The sequence below is a fragment of the Bos indicus genome, chromosome 1 (genome assembly GCF_029378745.1).
Source record: "Bos indicus isolate NIAB-ARS_2022 breed Sahiwal x Tharparkar chromosome 1, NIAB-ARS_B.indTharparkar_mat_pri_1.0, whole genome shotgun sequence".
NCBI lineage: Eukaryota > Metazoa > Chordata > Mammalia > Artiodactyla > Bovidae > Bos > Bos indicus.
In genome coordinates, this window is record NC_091760.1 from 1,783,594 (window position 1) to 1,805,971 (window position 22,378).

Consider the following 22,378-nt stretch of genomic DNA (forward strand, 5'->3'; position numbering starts at 1 on the left):
CTTGTGCTAAGCATTTAAAGCCCATAACTCTAGTTTACAAATGAGTTAACTGAGCCTCAGGGAAGTAAAGTAACTTGTCCAAAGTCTCCTAGTTAACAAGCTGGAAACTTGAGCTTCTACTGAGGTCCATCTGATTCCTGAAGCCCAGTGTGTTTCCCATTCTCTTCTGCTGGGAGTTCCCACGCTGGGCATAAAGCAGCATTTCTTAATGACGAGTCTGATGTTACATACCCCAACAGCGCATTGACAGTGGCCCTTTGATCTCCAGTTACACCAATGTTCTCTTTCCCCTTCTTGTTTTCCTAATGATTGAACAAATCCTCGAAGGAATACAATCCTAATCTCACTTTATTTGATCATTTTGGCTTTCAAAGAAAAATAACTCCCGTTGGTCTATCTTGTTCATTTGATAACCTAAAACCTCCTTTTTTCTGTTTTTTTTTCTCACTGCAAAATCATGTGTCTTGAAAAGGCATCTCCTCTGGCTCGATTGTGTGCTGAAATACATTTTACTGGGTGTCCAGTTGGAGGCAGTTCTTTTGTTGGTTGATGCCTGTCTGATGTCAGAGAGCCTTACGCCTTGTGAATTGTGCGGTGAGAAAGAAAAGGTGGGCTTCATTAACCAAGCCAAGCATGCAGCTGGACACGTAGGCTTTAGAATCTGACTGATCCAAGTGTCTGCTTAAGGTCTCAGTTTCCCCATCTGTAAAATAGAGGGACTGTTATGAGAATGAATGAATGCTCTGTGTGAATAATGACTCTTAACTAGGAACTCTGGATTTGAAACTCAGCTCCTCCACATTGGAGCGAGTTATGTATATTTCTGTGCTTCAGTTTACCCTTCTGAGAAAGGGAGACAGTGGCAATTCCTACATCGCCAGCTGTTGTGAGGATGAAATGAGATAAGTTTGTGTAGCTCTTATTGCTTGTCAATACAGAACTCTGGACAGGGTGAGAGAAATGTGAGGTGGGGGCATTCAACATCCCCACACTCAGGCCCCTGACACTGAAGTCACCAAGCAGGTCTGAGTCCTATTACTTGTCCTCAAGGAAAAAAAAAAAAAAAAAGGGAAACAAAGGAAGATTTGACACAGAAGAGAAGAAAGTCATGTGACCACTGAAGCTGAGTTTGGAGTGATGTGGCCACAAGTCAAGGAATGCTGGCAGCCATCAGCAGCTGAAAGAGGCAAGAAATGTATTCTCTCCTAGAACCCATGGAGGGATGGTGGCCTTGCTGACAACTCGATGTTGACTCAGTGGAACTGATTTCAGACGTCAGGCCTCCAGAACGGGGAGAGAATAAGTTTTTGTTTGTTTAATCTAACAAGTGTGTAGTCATTTGTTACAGCTGTCACAAGAAACTCATACAGCACAGTAGGCTGTAAAGTTGGGGGTGCAGCTGAGACTGCCTGGTTCCAAGTGACTGGCAGTGCTGGGTGAAATTCATCCCAGATAAAATGCATGAAAACAAAATGCTGTGGGAGTCCACCACTTAGTTGCTGAAAATCACTGAACATCTCTTTTCTGACAGAATGTTTCTGCATAATCCAAAGACTTTTAGGAAGTGAGTAGGGCAGGGCAACAAGCAAATATTCAGATTTGGAGCTGCTGTTGATGGTAGTTGTAAGGATTAGTGGTGGCATTTTTCACTTTTATATTGGCTAGCAGAAACCTAGTCTCACCATCTGACGTATAGGCAAGTCTGTTGGGAGTTGGGTAGCAATTTTCAGATGTTGTTTTCAACATACCCTAGCATAATCACTTCAATTGTAAAATTAATGCTTGAACATACATAAACAAGAGTGAGTTTTTTGATATGTTTAATAGGAGGCAGGTGTTTTTCTATAAAAGTGAAAAATGCCACTACTAATCCTTACAACTACCATCAACAGCAGCTCCAAACTTGAATAGGATGCTGTTGTATCAACCACAGGTGGCTCAGCAACCAGGGTCCGAAGATGCAAATGCATGATGCTCTAATGACCTCCTGTTGGGATTCTGCAGATGGTGAGTGCAGCCATGAAATTAAAAGACGCTTACTCCTTGGAAGGAAAGTTATGACCAACTTAGACAGCATATTAAAAAGCAGAGACATTACTTTGCCAACAAAGGTCTGTCTAGTCAAGGCTATGGTTTTTCTAGTAGTCATGTACAGATGTGAGAGTTGGACTATAAAGAAAGCTGAGTGCCAAAGAATTGATGCTTTTGAACTGTGGTGTTGGAGAAGACTCTTGAGAGACCCTTGGAATGCAAGGAGATCCAACCAGTCCATCCTAGAGGAAATCAGTGCTGAATATTCATTGGAAGGACTGATCTGAAGCTGAAATTCCAATCCTTTGGCCACCTGATGCAAAGAACTGATTCATTGGAAAACACCCTGATGCTGGGAAAGATTGAAGGCAGGAGGAGAAGGGGATGACAGAGGATGAGATGATCACCAACTCAATGGACATGAGTTTGAGTAAATTCATGAAGTCCATGGGGTGGCAAAGAGTTGGACATGACTGGGTGACTGAACTGAACTGAACTGTTTGGACTCTTGCAGTTGGAATAGGAGATGAATTGGATAAGTAGGTGCTGTAGACACTCTTGTTTATGTCACCCAGTTGCCCACTAAGTCCTACTTGAACCAACTACTGTCATAGCTTCCCAGGTTCCTCATGGGGACCACCAAGTTGCCTTGGGGGATCTGCATGGGATTTAATTTCCTTGGGTGTCTCTTGCTCACCCCTCTGCCTCCTTGCTTTCAAGCAATGGGAGGAAAAAGCCAGTTCAGCCACCACTTAGACCACAACTGTCAATGGCAAACTGCCTCCCCATGGATTACTCTGGTGGACTGAAACCGGTAGGCACGCTAGTTAATTTCAACTTTTTGTGACCACACACTTGGTTCTCTTTTTCTCCCAGACCTAAATTTTGACCATACAACCTTTAGCTCTGTTCACCTCAACTCACCACCAGGCTCCTTTGGACTGGGTTAACCTGAATCCTCCCACGGACATAATAGCCCTCAAAGTGGCCTTGACGAGAATGAGAGTCAAGATTACTAATTTACCAACAAGATTTAATGAAACCCCTCAGCAACCCATCAGCACTTTACCAAAGCCCTTAGGAACCTCAGTTCTCACAGGATCCCTGTGAGGTCATTCTTAGAGTGTCTTTGGCCACAGTGGTCCAGAATCAAGACCAACAGAATCAGTAAAGATCATGCCCACAGCACCGTCCTACCACTGGTTGGAGGGATCACCACCCTTAAGAAAGTTTACCAAGATAGTAATTTTCCCATCTTCGTACTTTGGTAGTTATTGTCCTCCACTTACTGAGGTTTATCCTTTCAATTCCTTTGCTGATTAAATCACTGAAGAGTATATACTGGTAAGAATAGACACCATCCACAGACTGCAGACAAAACTCCTTCCTATTATTGATGATGAACCATTTCAGAGAAGACCAGGCTGAGTCTAAAGGGTTCAGGTAATTGTAAGGAGAAGGCAGAGTGAGCAGTTTATGGCCATAGGACTTGGCTACCTCAGGACAACATGTGACGCTTGTTAAGTTAACCACCGAGGGGACATGGGCCTGGGCCTCAGTCTCTTTGCCCTCCTTCGGCCTCGTCTCGTCCTGCCGCCTTCTCTCTTTGACCACAATGGCGCACTTGCCATAGGCCTTCTTCACCACATCACAGAACTCGAAGAAGAGGTTGTCTTCCTGTTTGATGCATAACTCATCCCTTAGGAACATTCGATATTTCCACGGCACCCATCCTTGACTACCACCAGCATGCACAACACACCAGGTTGGAGTCGGCATGTAATAACCATCACTAAAATCTTGCCCAGTTACAAGACTCTCAGGGATATCAGTTTCCCCAAAATATACTGTTGTAAACCCATCGTATTGCAATGTTCTCAGTGTTTGCAAATACTGGAGACATTGCTTCTTCTTGATGCTATTGAATAGATTTCTGGTAATGATGTTTCTCAAAAGAGGTTTTGCAAAGTGAGGCATGGGAGGTCTTCAAGAGTTTTTCAAAACTTGCCTGCCTCCCTCTGGCCAGAGTAGGATGATGACCTCATAAAGGGCTTTCTTACAGCTGAGCTGGTCCCATGGATACACTTTGGATTTTAAAGCATCATGGAACACACTGAGAACAATTCCTGTCTGGCTTCTATGATATGGGAATGGGAACTGCTGGCTATCCATGATGGTACATCACATCTGCAGTAGGTCTGGAGAGAGACTCACAGTTGTGTTAGTTTGCTAAGGTTGCATAACAAAATAGCTGAAATTAATTTTTTTGCAGTTCTGAAGGCTGGAAGTTCAAGATCAAGGTATCACAGGTCTGGTTTCACCTGAGACCTTTCTACTTGGCTTGCACATGGTCACCCTCTTGTTGTGTTCTTATTTGGACTTTCCACCTGTCTGTGTTCTAATCTCCTCTCCTTATAAGGTCACCAGTTCTTTGGGATTAGGGTCCATCCCTTGAACCTCATTTTACCTTAATCAGCTCTTTAAAGACCCTATCTCCAAATATCGTCACATTCTGAAGTGCTGGGAGTCAGGGCTTCAGCATGAGATTTGGGGGAGACACAGTTCAGTCCCTGACAGCAACCTGTTAACAGTGATGAGCCAAGTTCCTGACTCATTTCCACGTGGGTCATGAGGGTCATATTTATATTTATTCGTTCATCCATTCTGAGCACCAGTGGCACAGTCATGACACATCTAGTGAGGCCTGAACATGCATATGGTTTCTGTCCATGTAAATAGCAGAGACATTGCTTTGCCCACAAAGGTCCTTATAGTCAAAGCTATGGTTTTTCCAGTAGTCACACATGGATGTGAGAGTTGAACCAAAAAGAAAGCTGAGTGCCGAAGCATTGATGCTTTTGAACTGTGGTGTTGGAGAAGACTCTTGAGAGTCCCTTGGATTGCAAGGAGATCAACCAGTCAATCCTAAAGGAAATCAACCCTGAATATTCATTGGAAGGACTGACGCTGAAGCTGAAACTCTAATACTCTGGCCCCCTGATACAAAGAGCCAACTCATTGGAAAAGACCCTGATGCTGTGAAATATTGAGGACAGGAGGAGGAGACGATAGAGGATGAGATGGTTAGATGGCATCACCGACTCAATGGACATGAATCTGAGCAATCTCCAGGAAATAGTGAAGGACAGGGAGGCTTGGAGGGCTGCAATCCATGGGGTTGCAGAGTCAGACACGACTCAGCGACATTACAGTGATTAATTATCTTCTCCTAGTGGGCTGCTGTCTATGGGGTCGCACAGAGTCGGACACGACTGAAGTGACTTAGCAGCTGTAGTGGCAGAAGAGAGTATCAGAAAGAAGGAGTTAAACCCCCAGCAGTTTACAGAAAGCCCATGGGCATGGTCAGTGGTTTATTCCCATGCTCAGGTCATCTGCTACCCAATTTTTCAAGAAGATGGCAAGATGTTCCACAATTTCCAAAACTGAGATTTAAACCCCAAAGTCTAGGCAATCACCTGTGTTTAAAATAAACCTGAACTAGATTCATTTCGATATTTGGCAAAACTAATACAATATTGTAAAGTTTAAAAATTAAAAAAAAAATAGCTGAAGGATATTTTCCTAAAATAAACCTGAACTAGGTAGGCATAGATTCTCCATGAAATGTCAGGGGAAAGTCCCCCTCTGATTATTTTGGGATTTGTAGCTTATAGAGTCAAAATCTCCCATATTTAAAACTCTGTGTGTGTGTTGTGTATTCAGTTGCTCAGTCATGTCTGACTCTTTGCAACCCCACGGACTGTTGCCCGCTGGGCTCCGCTGTCCATGGCAAGAATACTGGAGTGGGTTCCCATTTCCTTCTCCCGACCCAGGGATTGAACTCATGTCTCCTGCATAGATAGGTGGATTCTTTACCACTGAGCCACATGGGAAGCCATTTAAAACTTTGATTCTCTATAAATTCTGTTTTCTAAGTTGTGACAAGGAGCATCCAGCACTCATAGCAAAAGGGAAGAAAAATGTAATTCCTTTTATCCCTCATGCTTAAAAATCCAAGTTCTACCAATCTGGGCCAGGGTGGCGTGGGGGTCGGGGTGGAGATCTACTAATATTGCAAATTGCAAATTGCCCATGTGGCTGCAAGCAATGAGACCAAATATTTCACCATATCTATGGCTTTGGTTACTGTGTCCTCATTCCCCATCCTCTCCGGTATCTTGAGAGAAGTGAAAAAACAGGAACTTTTTAGTAGAGACCTCAGTCTGTTAGATGCAGAGAAAAATACTTACGGGCCCCGCTATCTCAAATCTGAAAGTCTTCTTGGCATCCTGTCCTTCATCTCATGCCAGCAAATCCCAACAAGCAAACTGGTGGGAAAAGGACAAAGCACACGTGGGCCCCTCTTTCTTCTTCGCAAAGGGATCCGATAGCCTGACCTAGACTTGGTACCCACCCTTGCAGGCAGGTCTCACCCCAGCTCCTCCCTGCAAGGACCTCACAGGCTCAGCAGAGGTGCCAACGCTGCTGGAGGGGTGAACAGCCTCCCTCCACCCCAAGGATGCAAACACGAGAAAGGGCCACAGTGCTTGCAGGAGGAGCTAAAGAGGAGACAAGGAGTGGATGTGCCAGGGAGCAGATAAGAAGGATGGAGGGCTGGGTGATGGGGACCATCTACAGCCCAGTCCTCTACAGAGGGGCACCTCTGATCTGGCGCCAACGACAAGGGAATGCTGGAAACGCAAAACTCCCTCCTCCTCTGACTACACAGAGGAGAGCGAGGGGAGGGAGAAGACAGGCACACATGTACTCTGGCTTATTCTACAAAGGTTATTTTATTTTAGCAAACAAAATACTGGTTCTTCTAGAAGCATATAAAAATTCACATCATTTTCAGTTAGACTAGAGGCTGCGAGTTTGTCTTCTGACATATTGTTCAATAATTAAGACTTTCTTCTCAGCTGGAGTCCACTTGAGCTGACAGTTACACCACAAAATCTAGAAAGGAAGACCAGAGGGATGACGATGAACTGTCTGGCAGAATAACTGTGAATGTTTTACTTGCTCAGCATCTACGTTTATGCTCAGCTATTTAAACTGAAACAGAAACCGCGGAGGCTTGTCTATCGATCATGTATTTTTAGCATCACAATTTCCTTTCATCTAAAAATCCCTTCGGTGTAAAACAAGGCTCCAGGCTAAACGCTGATAAGCCCCCTACCTGGGAGGGTAACCGGAGCCCCCTGGTCAGTTCTGGGCTGGGTGGGCAAGCCAGGCATCTCTCCTTCACATTGGGCTGCCATGGACATTTGGGGAAGGGAAGAAGTATCTGTGATCTCACATCTAATCTCTGCTTCCTCTCTGCAGTTAACGCACAAAATGATAACTCTGTCTGGATTAGAAGTCCAGGCAACACTTCAATGGAAACTGCCTTCCCTCACCTTTTCTAATTTCCAAGTACTCCCCGTTTCCCTGCTCTAGTGTGTGCTAGGTTGCTTCAGTGGTGCCTGGCTCTTTGTGACCCCATGGACTGTAGCCCGCCAGGCTCCTCTGTTCAGGGGGATTCTCTAGGCAAGAATACTGGAGTGAGTTGCCATGCTCTCCTCCAGGGGATCTTCCTGACCCAGGGATCGAACCCATGACTCTGCTGTCTCCTGCGCTGGCAGGTGGGTTCTTTATCACTTGCACCACCTGGGAAGCACCCCCCCCCCCCCGCCTCTAGTGCCTGCTCCTAAATTTCAGTCAATAAAAATGTTGTTTTTTTCCAGAAGGCAAGGTTTAATAACAGTAACTTCCTTTGCCTGTAACGTGTACACTTCGCCAAGGCCCAGGGAGCAGTGGGCGATGAGAGGACTGCCCCTATCCTAGAGGGAGGACCAGGAGCCCAGTGTTTCCCACGGCTCCATCCTGAGGATGGACACAGTGCAGCCAGGGGTGAGGCCCTGCGGTTGGATGTCCGACCTGGGTTCAATTCTGCTTGTCTGTCCTTGACCGTGTACAGGGTGGGCCATGTTCTCAGTCTGAATGGACCACACAGGGCTGCCAGGAGTGGTCAGTAACATGGCTGTCTGTGAAATGCTTAGGAAAATGCTAGCACAGATCACTCAAGACATATTGCAATTATTATTAATGAAAAATCTATGAGTCCTGTAAAGGAAATCATCTCTACAGAAGCCTATCTCAGGGTTAACAGGGCTTTTGGAGGTCACCAAACCCAGCTGCTGAGCAGACAGTGGAAGAATCAGCTGAGAGGTTTTCGAAAGAACAGGTGCCCAGATCCAGCCACAGATGTAACGGAGTCACTCTGAGGCTGGACCCTGGGAATCTGCATTGTAACAAAGAACCCAGGCAACCTGATCATTAATCAACTTTGGAAACCACTGATCTAGGATTCCCTGCTACCATATGTGAGTCCTCTCATTTTTTAGAGAAAAGCACAGACCTCAACCTGAAAAGTGATGAAACTGGGGGAGCACAGGAGAATGAAGGAAGCTGCTGACCGTCATTAGTCCAGCCTGTAAGCTGGGGGTTGAATAACTTCCTCCTGGTGCCTTAAAAACAAACACGTTCTGGGCAGCCCCTGTGCTATGGGGCAGCTCCCAGATGGCTCAGTGGTAAAGAATCTGCCTGCCAACGCAGGAGACCTGGGTTTCATCCTTGGGTTGGGAAGATCCCCTGGAGTAGGAAATAGCAACCCCCTCCAGAATTCTTGCCTAGAGAATCCCAGAGTCAGAGAAGCCTGGTGGGGGTCACAAAGAGTTGGACACGACTGAGTGTGCACGCGCATACACACACAGATGAGCTCTGAGACAGGCACCAGGCTATAGCAATGAGGAAGATTTTGTGCTGGTGGAGTGGTCATAAGGAAGGCGTTCTGGGCCAGGGGACTAACAAGCAAAGGCCAAGAGCGTCTACTGTGGTCAAGGTGGTCTGCAGGAGCATGGAGAGAGGCAGCAGCGGGGGACACGTGACCTGGGTGAGGACGAGTGGAGAAGGACTTACATGCCGAATCTAGGAGTCAGACTTCATTTTGAGGTCAGCAGGATTTCTTAATCTTAGGTACAGGTAGGGGTCTTATGTGACCTGTGATCCCACATCCTCCCCATCCCTGTCTGCAATGTTAGGTCCAATTTAGGTGTTTCTAGTATGTGAGCTTCTCCAGGGAGAAGGTCCACAACTTTCCTGAAAGTATCAAGAGTCCTGTGACCCAAATTCTGTCAAACACCCCTGCTCCTGTGAAAGGAGAACCATTGCAGGCTTGGAGCAGAGGTGAGGACTTGTCCATCCCCTGTGGCCCCAGAGCAAACGGGGCTCAAAGGTCAGGACCTGCACTTGGACCTGACACAGAGCTGCCCGACCTCCGGGGGCAGGTGGGGCCCTGCGCCGTCCCAGAGCCTCAGGCCGGAGGGAGGCAGAGTTCTCATCACATCCAGGGGCAGGCCCGCCCTAACCTGCCGTGTAGTTCAGTCTGCAAAGCCCATACCTTTCACTCCCCTTTAGCTCTCCTTCTTCTCCGCCTGCTTCCTCTTCTCAGCTTCCACCTTTTGCTGCTTTGCTTCCAGTCGTTTCCTCTGGTAGACTTTGACTCCGGCAAACGCCAGGCAGAGGATTAGTGTTTTCGCCGCCAAGATATACAGCAGCAGGGGGAAGTGTTCAAGCACCTTAAAGAAGAAAGAAAACTCGTGGAGCCGTTCGATCATGGATAAGGAATGTTCTTTCACGTCCCTTCACTCGGCACACGTCTCCTGTGCACCGTGTTAAGCACTGGGCACCAGGCTGGGTGGGGGCTCCTGGGTGCAGAGATGAGGGCCCGGTTCCAGGTTTCGGGCAGCCTGGTTTCAGGTGCCCTTCACCACCCCCTGGCTGTCGGCTTCACAGATGCCATGGCTGTGCTCTCTCACAACCTGACCATGCACTTTGCCCCTCACCCCCTGAGCCTGAGGCAGCGGCATGGTCTGCAGTGAGCAGCTGGAGCCGGGGGACTGGGCACAGCCCCGCTCGGGCCACTCACTGACCCATGCACAGCACGTGCGGCCCGCATCGGTCACTTGACTTTCCCCAGCTTCTGCCTGTTCACCTGCAAAGGGAGGCTGGACCAAATCTTCCTTCTGAATCCCCACCCTTATGGGATACCATGATTGGCTCTTGGTTCCAGCTACGCGTTAGCACTGGTATTTGAAGGTAAAATAAATATACAAGTAAAATACAGTAAAACTTAAAATGTTAAAGCTTAGCTACTTAATTCACTGTTGCTGTAATTCTTTTGTTGGAGGGAAGTTCTAACCCACTGGCTAAGATGAGATCTGGGGGATAACCAGGGGATTGGAATCACTCTGTTTGTGCATGAGCAGGCTTTATTATGAAATTCTATATATCACAAGTATCTCAAGGCAAACAGTATACTAGTCTGGGAAACACGATTAGTAGAACCTGAATAATAAGTATGACCTTTTTGTGTGTGATTAAAAATTCCTTCCCAGATAAAGTGAAAAGCTATGCCTTCATTGAGAGATCATTATTCCGGAGGACCAAGTAGGATTTAGTCCAGTGAACTCCTTAGGTGAAATGCCAAGCATCACTTAACTATATGCAGCACTGGGACAAGGAGACTCTTCCATGGAGACTGCATTTGTCCCTCCCTCTGATGGTTTAACTAAAGCTGATCTGAAATGGGTAAATGAAAACTTCAGCTGAGAACAGTCTGCTCCCAGATGTGGAGGGCTGTGAAAGGATCTGAACAAGGACTTGGTCTACACCTTGTTCTACAAAGGAGGACAGTAAAGCTCAGGGCGGTGGCGAGCCCCCCACGTCACAGAGCCAATTCAGGAGGAGCGAGAGTTGGAACCGAACACTCTGACTCCTACGTCAGCCATCTTCCCACTGACTTTTGATTTCAATGAAGTGGAATTAACTGACATCAACAAATTATGTCCCAAGAACACTCTGAGTAACTAGATAATAGTTTTCAACCACAGAATCGGGTTAAACAGTAAAGAATAAGCATAACCTATATACTTCATGGGAAATAGATGGGGAAACAGTGGAAACAGTGTCAGACTTTATTTTTCTGGGCTCCAAAATCACTGCAGATGGTGACTGCAGCCATGAAAGTAAAGGACGCTTACTCCTTGGAAGGAAAGTTATGACCAACCTAGATAGCATATTCAAAAGCAGAGACATTACTTTGCCAACAAAGGTCCATCTAGTCAAGGCTATGGTTTTTCCAGTGGTCATGTATGGATGTGAGAGTTGGACTGTGAAGAAAGCTGAGCGCCGAAGAATTGATGCTTTTGAACTGTGGTGTTGGAGAAAACTCTCGAGAGTCCCTTGGACTGCAAGGAGATCCAACCAGTCCATTCTGAAGGAGATCAGCCCTGGGATTTCTTTGGAAGGAATAATGTTAACGCTGAAACTCCAGTACTTTGGCCACCTCATGCGAAGAGTTGACTCATTGGAAAAGACTCTGATGCTGGGAGGGATTGGGGGCAGGAGGAGAAGGGGACAACAGAGGATGAGTTGGCTGGATGGCATCACTGACTCGATGGATGTTGAGTCTGAGTGAACTCCGGGAGTTGGTGATGGACAGGGAGGCCTGGCGTGCTGCGATTCATGGGGTCGCAAAGAGTCAGACACAACTGAGCGACTGAACTGAACTGATACACTTCAGAAAGCTCACTTTGGCAAACAAGTATAAAAGACTAAAAAGGTTACAAAAGCAAAAACCTTCTACCCTGACGAATACAAGCTGTTTAGAACACTGACTTGGTGTCCAGGCCCTTCTTGCCTCAGACCTATGGCTAATCTCCCTGACTTCCCCCAACAACCCTCCAACCATCTAATTCATCTACTTTCTTGAAGGGTCACAGCTTAGAGGAGAGGCTTGGCTCTACATTCATAAGCCAGATAAGAAAGAAAAGATGCTAACTTTTACCTCCTTGGAGACAAAAGTCACCAGTGTGGAGATATAAACTTCATTTTACGTTCACTGGGACTTTCCCTGGCTGAGCCCTAGTTAGCCCTGCTGCTGCTGCTGCTGCTGAGTCGCTTCAGTCATGTCCGACTCTGTGCGACCCCATAGACGGCAGCCCACCAGGCTCCGCCATCTCTGGGATTCTCCAGGCAAGAACACTGGAGTGGGTTGCCATTTCCTTCTCCAATGCATAAAAGTGAAAAGTGAAAGGGAAGTCGCTGACGCTGGCAAGTCACTCCCTCCCAATTCTCTCCATCCCTATGGATGAGCCCCTGGAGTCCTGTCATAATCAGACCCCTATTGCAGCCCACAGTTCATGCCTGAGTGCTGAGTCGCTTCAGTCGTGTCCAACTCTTTTTGACCCCATGGACTGTAGCCCGCCAGGCTCCTCTGGTCATGGGATTCTCCAGGCAAGAATTCTGGAGTGGGCTGCCATGCCCTCCTCCAGGAGAATTTTCCAGACCCAGGGATCGAACCTGCATCTCTTGGGTCTCCTGCACAGGCAGGCAGGTTCTTGACCACTAGCACCACCCGGGAAAGCCCAGCCCACTGTTCTCCAAGATCTACACCCAAAACTAAGCTCTAGCAGTGACAGGATGTACATGGAAATCAGAAGCTAGAAACCCACTGAAATGGAAGCATGTCAACAAACAAACCCAGGGAAGTGGTTTTGGTATTTACTTTCTTTTTAAAGGCTGTGGGGAGGAGGTGGCAAGAGGCGGAAGTTTGGGACTGAGAGCGGGCAGTGCAGTGGGAGTCAAGGACACTACACGGGCTGAAGCGAAACTTTCAGGGCCACTGTTCCTGCAACTCTCAGGCAGGTGTGCTAGACCTTTCAGTTCAGTTCAGTTCAGTTCAGTTGCTCAGCCGTGTCTGACTCTTTACGACCCCATGAACCGCAGCACGCCAGGCCTCCCTGTCCATCATCAACTCCCGGAGTTCACCCAAACTCCTGTCCATCATTGGTGATGCCATCCAGCCATCTCATCCTCTGTTGTCCCCTTCTCCCCCTGCCCTCAATCTTTCCCAGCATCAGGGTCTTTTCCAATGAGTCAACTCTTCACATCAGGTGGCCAAAGTATTGGGGTTTCAGCTTCAGCATCCGTCCTTCCAATGAATATTCAGGACTGACTCCCTTTAGGATGGACTGGTTGGATCTGCTTGCAGTCCAAGGGACTCTCAAGAGTCTTCTCCAACACTACAGTTCAAAAGCATCAATTCTTTGGCTCTCAGCTTTCTTTATAGTCCAACTCTCACATCCATACATGACCACTGGAAAAACCATAGCCTTGACTAGACGGAACTTTGTTGACAAAGTAATGTCTCTGCTTTTGAATATGCTGTCTAGGTTGGTCATAACTTTCCTTCCAAGGAGTAAGCGTCTTTTAATTTCATGGCTGCAAGTACCATCTGCAGTGATTTTGGAGCCCAGAAAAATAAAGTCAGCCACTGTTTCCCCATCTATTTGCCATAAAGTGATGGGACCAGATGCCATGATCTTAGTTTTTAGTTGTGTGAAATCTCTTCTTTTGATCTCCCTTCTAACAAAACCCTCAGATTAACTCCCAAACCTTCAGGGAAGTGAATCAAGAAAACACAGTTGGGTGGTCTAGCTCTATATCAGTTTTTTAAATAAACGCCAATACGCGTGTAATGAGAATGACTGCCTTTTAAAATTTATTCTTGGCCACGCCCTGCAGCATATGGAATCTTAGTTCCCTGACCAGCGATCAAACTCCTGCCCGTGGTGGGAGCTCAGAGTCTTAACTACCGGACCACCAGGGAAGTCCCGCAAATGACTGACATTTTCAAAACCCCCAGTTGCTGAGGTACTAAGGCACTGGGTGCTTGCTGTCGCTGACTGCTGCTCATGGCCACAGGCTGATGGAGGTAGACAGGGAAGCACAGGATGTCTTGGGCGTCCCACAGTCCTTTATCTCCTGCAGGGGGCAGGGGGTGTCACTGCAGTTTGGGCAGAAGGCCATTCCTTTCAGACACTACCTGGCAGGGCTCCCTGGTAGCCCTGGAGCTGTGTGTCTGCCCGAATGTCACGAAGGTACAGGCGGTTTTTGTACAGTTTTCTATACAAAACTGTGTTCCTGACACAGGAAAGGACTTCTTCTGTGACAAGTCGGGTTGGCCTGGGCGGTCAAGTGCGTTGCTGTCGCTCCACAACTAAAAAGAAAGCTTTCTCTGTGCAGTGGCTCACCGGAATACATCAGCGCCACCCAGGAACTCGTTCACCCACAGGCCAACGCGCTCAAACTCCAGTAGGTGGGACCACAATTCATATTTTAACTTGCCGAGGTGGTTTTGAGACGTGCTCTGGCCTCGGAGCACCAAGCACACACGCTGGCCCTTGCTGACGCGGCCTCTGGTACCAGCTGCCGCCCCGTCACCAACTACTCGCTTCAGCCTCTGCCCATGCTACAAACCCTTCACTACGTCTCAGCACACGCTGAGCCCGGCCCCCATCGCCCCACATGCTTTAATCCCCGTCTTTCCTTCCTGGCCTTTCTATGGGCAGCTCTGGAACACCCCACACGTGCGACATGCGCGTTCCTACATCTCTAAGCCCTCAGAGAGTCTTCACTCCACCTCCTGAACCTTGGCCAGGCTCCTCCTGGAGAAGAGTCCCCAGAGCCCCACTGTGTGGCCCCCAGGCCCCACGGGGCTGGGGAAGGAGGGGGTCCGAAGCTGAGTGCCGAAGAATTGATGCTTTTGAACTGTGGTATTGGAGAAGGCTCTTGAGAGTCCCTTGGACTGCAAGCAGATCCAACCAGTCCATCCTAAAGGAAATCAGTCCTGAATATTCATTGGAAGGACTGATGCTGAAGCTCCAATATTTTGGCCACCTGATGTGAAGAAGTGACTCATTGGAAAAGACCCTGATGCTGGGAAAGATTGAAGGCAGGAGAAGGGGATGACAGAGGGTGAGAGGTTGGATGGCATCACCAACTCAGTGGACATGAGTTTGAGTAACTCCAGGAGTTGGTGATGGACAGGGAGGCCTGGCGTGCTGCAGTTCATGGGGTCACAAAGAGTTGGACACGACTGAGCAACTGAACTGAACTGTAGTCTTCTGACTCCCTGATCCTACTTCCAGATCTTTCCATTTCCTGTGATGAAAGCCAGTGGCTGTTCTGAATCAGAAAATGCTTATGATAACTGAAAAAATACATATAATGAGATCCTAAGTTTGGAGATATACACATTACACATATATATATATGAAAAACATGGGTAGAAAATGCACCAAAATTGTTAATATTAATAGCAGCCATCTCTGGACAGTGAAAAGACATACGATTTTGACTTGATCTGATCCTTTTCAAAGCATCTATTTTCATGACTACCCTAGTAGCCACCCTGCACCTACCCCACACCACTTCCTTAAAGGACATAATGTGACACCCCGCCCCCCCCGCTCCTATAAGACCCACTGACTGTGGCCCACAGCCTTCTGCAGGCTTGCAGCTCACAGGACATTCTTTGGTTGCCCTTGAACTTCTACTTCCACCAGCTGTATTGAAGGTTTTACAGGGGTCAGCTGTGTTTATGCCAGTCAGTATATTTAAGTAGCACTTGATGTCATAATGGATAATCTATTTAAACATGGCACTCATGAAATATGACCACAGAAAAGAAAGGCTATTTCCATGAAAACTAAGGTGTCTGTTTTGAAAGACTCAATTTGAATTAGAAAAAAAAATGCTGTCGGCAACACAAATGGGAAAGATTAAGGAAGAAGAGTGTAAAAATCAGGAAGGATTTTGTATGTCGATTGCTTCTTAAGATCTTTTTCATCCATTTTGAAGAAACCAAAATGTGAGATTATAGGTGAAACTTCAAAGGGGTGGTTTTTGCAAGCAAGGTGAGGCACATCTGAGGGAAGTCATTGTCCTCCCAAAGAAAAGGCCTTCCTCCAAAAGTCTGGTGAAAAAAATGTATATTTATGTGTTCACTTAAAGTATTATATAATTCCTGCATTTTCTTCTTTTGTTTTTTTCTTAGTCCACTTATCTCTACAGAACTATTCTGAACTTTTACAATTAGGAGAAAGAAAACCCGCAAGCCATAAATGTTTGGTGATATTCTTACCTTCCAGTTCATGCTGGAGCAACTGGGGCTCCACTCCTGGTTGTGTGGGCCACGCAGACAAGGAGGGGCGGGAACCTGCTTGGGACAGGTCCCACTGTTCTGATGGGGAAGAGAAGAAACAGGTCAATTTGAGTTTTCTAGACAGACTGCCTTAGGAAGACTTTTCTCTGATGGGGAGAGAGGGCCCTTGAGCCAAGACAGCAAGCTCTGCAGAGAGAAGGGTTAGGCCACCCCAACGAGCGAGACAGCCTCGGCTCTTGCTGAGCAGAACGATCTCCTTGGCTGCTCTTGACCCGGGAAGGGAGCACAGCCAAGCAGAGGTGTTGGCCCCGCTCCTAAGGGAAAGCGTGCTCCCACTCCATTCATCTGTGGACAAAGGTGCCCAGGCGCTAATCTGACCCTCTCCCCACCTCCTGCCCTGAACAGGAGCTGGTCCATGGATGGGGGTATCATTTTATGTCTCGGGTCCTGTGAGTATTAATTAGAGGAATACTGTTTTGCTTTAGTATTCATTTAATTTATTGATTTATTTATAAATTTGGCTGCATCAGGTTTTAGATGCGGCATATGGGATCTTTTATTGTGGCTCTCAGGCTCAGCAGTTAGAGGTATGTGGGCTTGGCTGCCACATAGCGCGTGCAATCTTAGTTCTCTGACGGGGACTGAACCCTGCATTGGAAGATGAATTCTTAACTGCTGGAACACCAGGGAAGCCTCAAGGTAATATTGGTTTTCAAAAATATCTGGCGGGAAGGGACTCAAGGATGGGGGGAAATGGTATTAAGAAAGTCATTCCGATCTTAAAATTCCCTCTAAAATGTCAGGGAGACGGAGGGGAAGGTGAAGCGGAAGAGACAAGGCAGGGACCCGGCCGGGACACAGGATTTGCTCTGAGGCCTCCCACGTCACTATTTTAGACCAGGACACATACCCCACAAGTCAGAAGACCTGAGCTCTGGATGAAGGGCCTACACACTCTGGTAAGTGACTCCCCTCTGGGGGCCTCCATCCCATCTGTAAATGAAGACAGGGAATGTCAACTACACGGGCTCTGGGGGCCTCTACTTCTACAATTCGGAGACTTTCAGCGTTAGGAATCACAGCTTCACTTTACTGTACCCGGCCATGCTAAAGTGCACTGAGTGCCAGTAACTCAGCTAGTCTTCACACCTGTCCCAAGAGGTGTAGTTTATCGTCTATACTCTGGAGGATCTGTGTGTGCGCATGCGCATGTGCACAAAGTCCTGTCCAGCTCTTTGCAGCCCCACGGACTCCTCTGTCCATGCGATTCTCCAGGCAAGAACACGAGTGGGTCGCCATGTCCTCCTCCAGGGGACCTTCCCGACCCAGGGACTGAAGCTGCATCTCTTAGGTCTCCTGAACTGGAAGGCGGGTTCTTCACACTAGAGCCACTTCACGTGACAATGACACGTCCACAGTCACAGTAAGGACTGGGATTGTAACTCATCCAGTCCGGCCCCAGGCTCTGATCCTAACGCAGAGAGCTCTGCACTAAAAAATCATGGGGACGCCTTTCTTTACATGGACTAACAACTAGGATTAAGAAAAATTCACAGGCCTTTAGAATGGGGAAAATGAGATAAACTTCCGACATGTGTTTTTGAAACCTTTCACTTACAAAAGCATCTAAACTTCATATCCAAGGTCATAGTATCTTGAACACAAGCGAGCAGCTGGCACAAGATAGCCAAGCTTTCCCCAGGACTTTTCAAAGTCAGATAAGCTCATGACAGGAATTTACACCATAAATCTGTTTAAATGAGATGACCATGATTGAAAGCACTCATGTGCTAAGTCGCTCAGTCGTGTCTGACTCTTTGCGACCCCATGGACTGTAGCCCACCAGTCTCCTCTGTCCATGGGATTCTCCAGGCAAGAACAGTAGAGTGGGTTGTCATGCCCTCCTCCAGGAGATTTTCCTAACCCAAGGTTCAAACCCAGGTCTCCCACATTGCAGGTGGATTCTTTACCATCTAAGCCACCAGGGGAGCCTGAAGGTGCTCATTACCTTCGTGTATCAAAGACTTATTTGTCTAGAAGGAACAGTAGATTTTGACCTGCCCTGGGAAAATATGTTCCCAAGAGGTTACAACCTGTTGCTGGAATTTTCACTTTGAATAATCTCTGATAATCTCAGGAATGATCCATGTTGTAAATTAAAATGTCTATGCTGGAAAAGATTGAAGGCGGGAGGAGAAGGGGAGGACTGAGGATGAGATGGTTGGATGGCATCACCGACTCGATGGACATGAATTTGAGTAAACTCCGGGAGTTGGTGATAGACAGGGAGGCCTGGCGTGCTGCAGTCCATGGGGTTGCAAGGAGTCGGACATGACTGAGTGACTGAACTGAAGGTTGTATCAATTTTATTTTTCTCACCTCTATTTTTATTGAGTTGTCTACATATATAAGTAGACAGGTTTGGCTGTTTCCCACACATTTTCTGAGACCAAATGACTCCCTTAGTGAAGTCGGTTAGATATTAATTCCCAAGGTCAAGGACCACAAAAAGGTTCAAAAAAAACTTATAGGAGGAAGTAAAAAGAATGCCTGGAGGTCTGGCCCTCTGGGAATCATGCGCTAAGTTTACCAGGAGTATGACCTTGGATGAGTCGCTGGGCCTCTCTAAACCTCAGCTCCCTACTCTGTAAATTCTCCTTCAAAGACTAGATTATAAAAACATTAAGCACCAGGCTCAGCACATGAAAAGCACTTAACAAATACCAACCATAATTGTTATGATAAATGTCTTTCCAGTAACAGACATGGTAAGCTGATGAACATAAGCAAGTGGAGGTCAGGGCAAATGAGACAGCAGGGCATGGGATAAAGAACCACCACCAGATGACCAGAAGAACTGGAGATCTGTACTCTATACTTGCGGGAGCCAATGACAAGGAATCTGACCTGGGGGCAATCCATTAGCCTCTCCAAGCCAAAGTGTTACCATTTTAAAAATTCAAAGAACAACGCTGCAACTCTGAAATTCCTAAGTCACATTCTCTCTGATACAGAGCATCTAACTGTAAAAACATTACTGGCAGCTGCCTCATCGTCATATCTAGAGTGACAAAATTCCATCTCTTCAGGAAAGAAAAACGTTTAAAAGTCCATATGCAAAGCAGTGGAAGGAGTATGTTGAGGGCGGGGGAAAGGGCAAATTAATCAAACTCATTCCCACCCACTGCCTCCAAATGACAACTCTTCCCCAGTCAGTTCAGTTCAGTCGCTCAGTCGTGTCCGACTCTTTGTGACCCCATGAATTGCAGCATGCCAGGCCTCCCTGTCCATCACCAACTCCCGGAGTTCACTCAAACTCACGTCCACTGAGCCAGTGATGCCATCCAGCCATCTCATCCTCTGTTGTCCCCTTCTCCTCCTGCCCCCAATCCCTCCCAGCATCAGAGTCTTTTCCAATATGTCAACTCTTCGCATGAGGTGTCCAAAGTACTGGAGTTTCAGCTTTAGCATCATTCCTGCCAAAGAAATCCCAGGGCTGATCTCCTTCAGAATGGACTGGTTGGATCTCCTTGCAGTCCAAGGGACTCTCAAGAGTCTTCTCCAACACCACAGTTCAAAAGCATCAACTCTTCAGCACTCAGCTTTCTTCACAGTCCAACTCTCACATCCATACATGACTACTGGAAAAACCATAGCCTTGACTAGACGGACCTTTGTTGACAAAGTAATCTCTCTGTTTTTGAATATGCTATCTAGGTTGGTCATAACTTTCCTTCCAAGAAGTAAGCGTCTTTAAATTTCATGGCTGCAGTGATTTTGGAGCCCCAAAAAATAAAGTCTGACACTGTCTCCACTGTTTCCCCATCTATTTCCCATGAAGTGATGGGACCGGATGCCATGATCTTCGTTTTCTGAATGTTGAACTTTAAGTCAACTTTTTCACTCTTCTCTTTCACTTTCATCAAGAGACTTTTGAGTTCCTCTTCACTTTCTGCCATAAGGGTGGTGTCATCTGCATATCTGAGGTTATTGATATTTTTCCCGGCAATCTTGATTCCAGCTTGTGCTTCTTCCAGCCCAGCGTTTCCCATGATGTACTCTGCATATAAGTTAAATAAGCAGGGTGACAATATACGGCCTTGACGTACTCCTTTTCCTATTTGGAACCAGTCTGTTGTTCCATGCCCAGTTCTAACTGTTGCTTCCTGACCTGCATATAGGTTTCTCAAGAGGCAGGTCAGGTGGTCTGGTATTCCCATCTCTTTCAGAAGTTTCCACAGTTTATTGTAATCCACACAGTCAAAGGCTTTAGCATAGTCAATAAAGCAGAAATAGATGTTTTTCTGGAACTCTCTTGCTTTTTCCATGTTCCAACAGAAGTTGGCAATTTGATCTCTGGTTCCTCTGCCTTTTCTAAAACCAGCTTGAACATCTGGAAGTTCATGGTTCACATATTGCTGAAGCCTGGCTTGGAGAATTTTGAGCATTACTTTAGTAGTGTGTGAGATGGGTGCAATTGTGCAGTAGTTTGAGCATTCTTTGGCATTGCCTTTCTTTGGGATTGGAATGAAAACTGACCTTTTACAGTCCTGTGGCCACTGCTGAGTTTTTCAAATTTGCTAGCATATTGAGTTCAGCGCTTTCACAGCATCATATTTCAGGATCTGAAATAGCTCAACTGGAATTCCATCACCTCCACTAGCTAAATTACAGGTTGCAACTCAGCCATTTTTGAGTTGCAATGGCACCCCACTCCAGTACCCTTGCCTGGAAAATCCCATGGACGGAGGAGCCTGGTGGGCTGCAGTCCATGGGGTCACTAAGAGTCGGACACGACTGAGCGACTTCACTTTCACTTTTCACTTTCATGCATTAGAGGAGGAAATGGCAACCCACTCCAGTGTTCTTGCCTGGAGAATACCAGGGACAGGGGAGACTGGTGTGATGCGGTCTGTGGGATCACACAGAGTCGGTCGGACATGACTGAAGCGACTTAGCAGCAGCAGCAGCAGCAGCAGCAGGACTTCAGCAAGTGAGAACTGAGAAAGCTAAAAATATCAGCAGGCTAGTGCTCTGCTGCCATATGTACACCTGATGCAATCTTAGAACCAGGAGGCAGCTGGTGTCTGAGGGCAGAACTACAAAAGCCAACCAGATGGGGACAGTTTTGAGAGACATAAAATCTACGAAGTGCAAGAAGTTTTAAACTTCCTCTGGAACTATCCAGTCTTAGCTTTAAATTCAAAGATAACAATGACTTAGAAAGAGATGGCTCTATTTCCTTTCCTGCAAAAATATCCTGATTTTTCCTCCTAAAGAAAACAGAAAAGCTACTGGCTTATCTTGATTAGGCTAATTATAGCAATATGAACAAGGTATAGTCCACAATTTTATTCTTGCTCCACCTAACAGACCCAAGGGTCGGTCCGTCTCTTGGTAGCTCACTCCAGCCATTCATTAGGCTGTGTCCTTAGTCTGAACTTCCCTAAATTGCTCTCATTCCCAGCCTCTTTCCACCCCAACCCTTCACCCCATCATTTGAAGTAGCAATGGGTGCGTGGAGGAGGTGGGGTGGTGGGGAGTTCCAGATGAAGCGGGTTTTATCAGTTGGGCTGACTTCTGAGCCCCACACCGGGGTCGGCTGGGGTTCCCAGGATAAGGGGCTGGGCCTCTGCCCCTCCGTGACTTGGAGGGCCAGGTAAAGGTCCTCTCCAGCCTCCACACTGGGGTTGGGGGCAAAACCTGCCCCGCTCAGACCTGAGGATGAAGGCCAAGGGCGACGGCCGCTTACCCCACCTACACAACAGGGCTTCTGGGACATTCGCTCGCCCCCAAACCTCTCTCTCTTGGAACCACATCTGGGTCCCCCTCTTCGGCCTGCGTGCCAGCCTCCACACGCCGCCCCCCTCCCACCCCCAGCCACTGGATCCGTGCATTTTGGGGTGCCTGGACAAGCCAGCCAGGCCGGACGCTCCGCGGGGGTGGGCCGTGGTGGCTGGCACCCCCGCGGTCCCGCTGGAGAGCGTCAAAGAGAGAAAGCGCGAACGCGACGCCTGGGCGTCCCCCAAAGAGCAGCCGGCTGCTTTTGTGTCCGGATCCCGCGGACACCGACGCCGCCCACTTACAGCTCAAGGCCGCGGAGGATCCAGCTCCGGAGCCGCGCGCAAACCACCACTCCCACAATGCCGCGGGGAAACTACACGTCCCGAAATGCACCGCTCCGCGCACCGGCGCAATAAGCCTGCGCAGGGAGCCTGAGCCACCATAGTGGGTAGGCGACTCTACGTCATGGTGGGTAGGCGGGGCCGCACACAAACCACGACTCCCACCATGCCG

General features: G+C 47.5%; 2 protein-coding genes across 4 annotated transcripts; both read right to left on the reverse strand.

The window, feature by feature from the left end:
* Positions 1 to 330: 330 nt before the first annotated feature.
* On the reverse strand, positions 331 to 22,316 carry SMIM11 (small integral membrane protein 11). 3 transcript variants are annotated; one of them, XR_011565036.1, is made up of 5 exons: positions 16,992 to 17,010; positions 16,061 to 16,159; positions 9,473 to 9,650; positions 6,282 to 6,359; positions 331 to 703 (listed from the first exon to the last, which is right to left on the reverse strand). XR_011565036.1 is itself a non-coding variant. In XM_019957404.2 (4 exons), the coding sequence occupies exons 2-3, from the start codon at positions 16,070 to 16,072 to the stop codon at positions 9,486 to 9,488; spliced, it is 177 nt and encodes a 58-aa protein (XP_019812963.1). In that variant the 5' UTR covers positions 16,073 to 16,159; positions 22,168 to 22,316; the 3' UTR covers positions 6,806 to 6,987; positions 9,473 to 9,485. The 3 variants fall into 3 exon arrangements, 2 of the variants coding, with proteins under 2 accessions (XP_019812963.1, XP_070639426.1); XM_019957404.2 differs by lacking the exons at positions 331 to 703; positions 6,282 to 6,359; positions 16,992 to 17,010 and adding exons at positions 6,806 to 6,987; positions 22,168 to 22,316; XM_070783325.1 differs by lacking the exons at positions 331 to 703; positions 6,282 to 6,359 and adding an exon at positions 6,806 to 6,987.
* Positions 712 to 6,242, reverse strand: C1H21orf140 (chromosome 1 C21orf140 homolog). The gene has a single exon (XM_070783225.1). The coding sequence runs from the start codon at positions 4,006 to 4,008 to the stop codon at positions 3,253 to 3,255; it is 756 nt and encodes a 251-aa protein (XP_070639326.1). The 5' UTR covers positions 4,009 to 6,242; the 3' UTR covers positions 712 to 3,252.
* Positions 22,317 to 22,378: the final 62 nt, after the last annotated feature.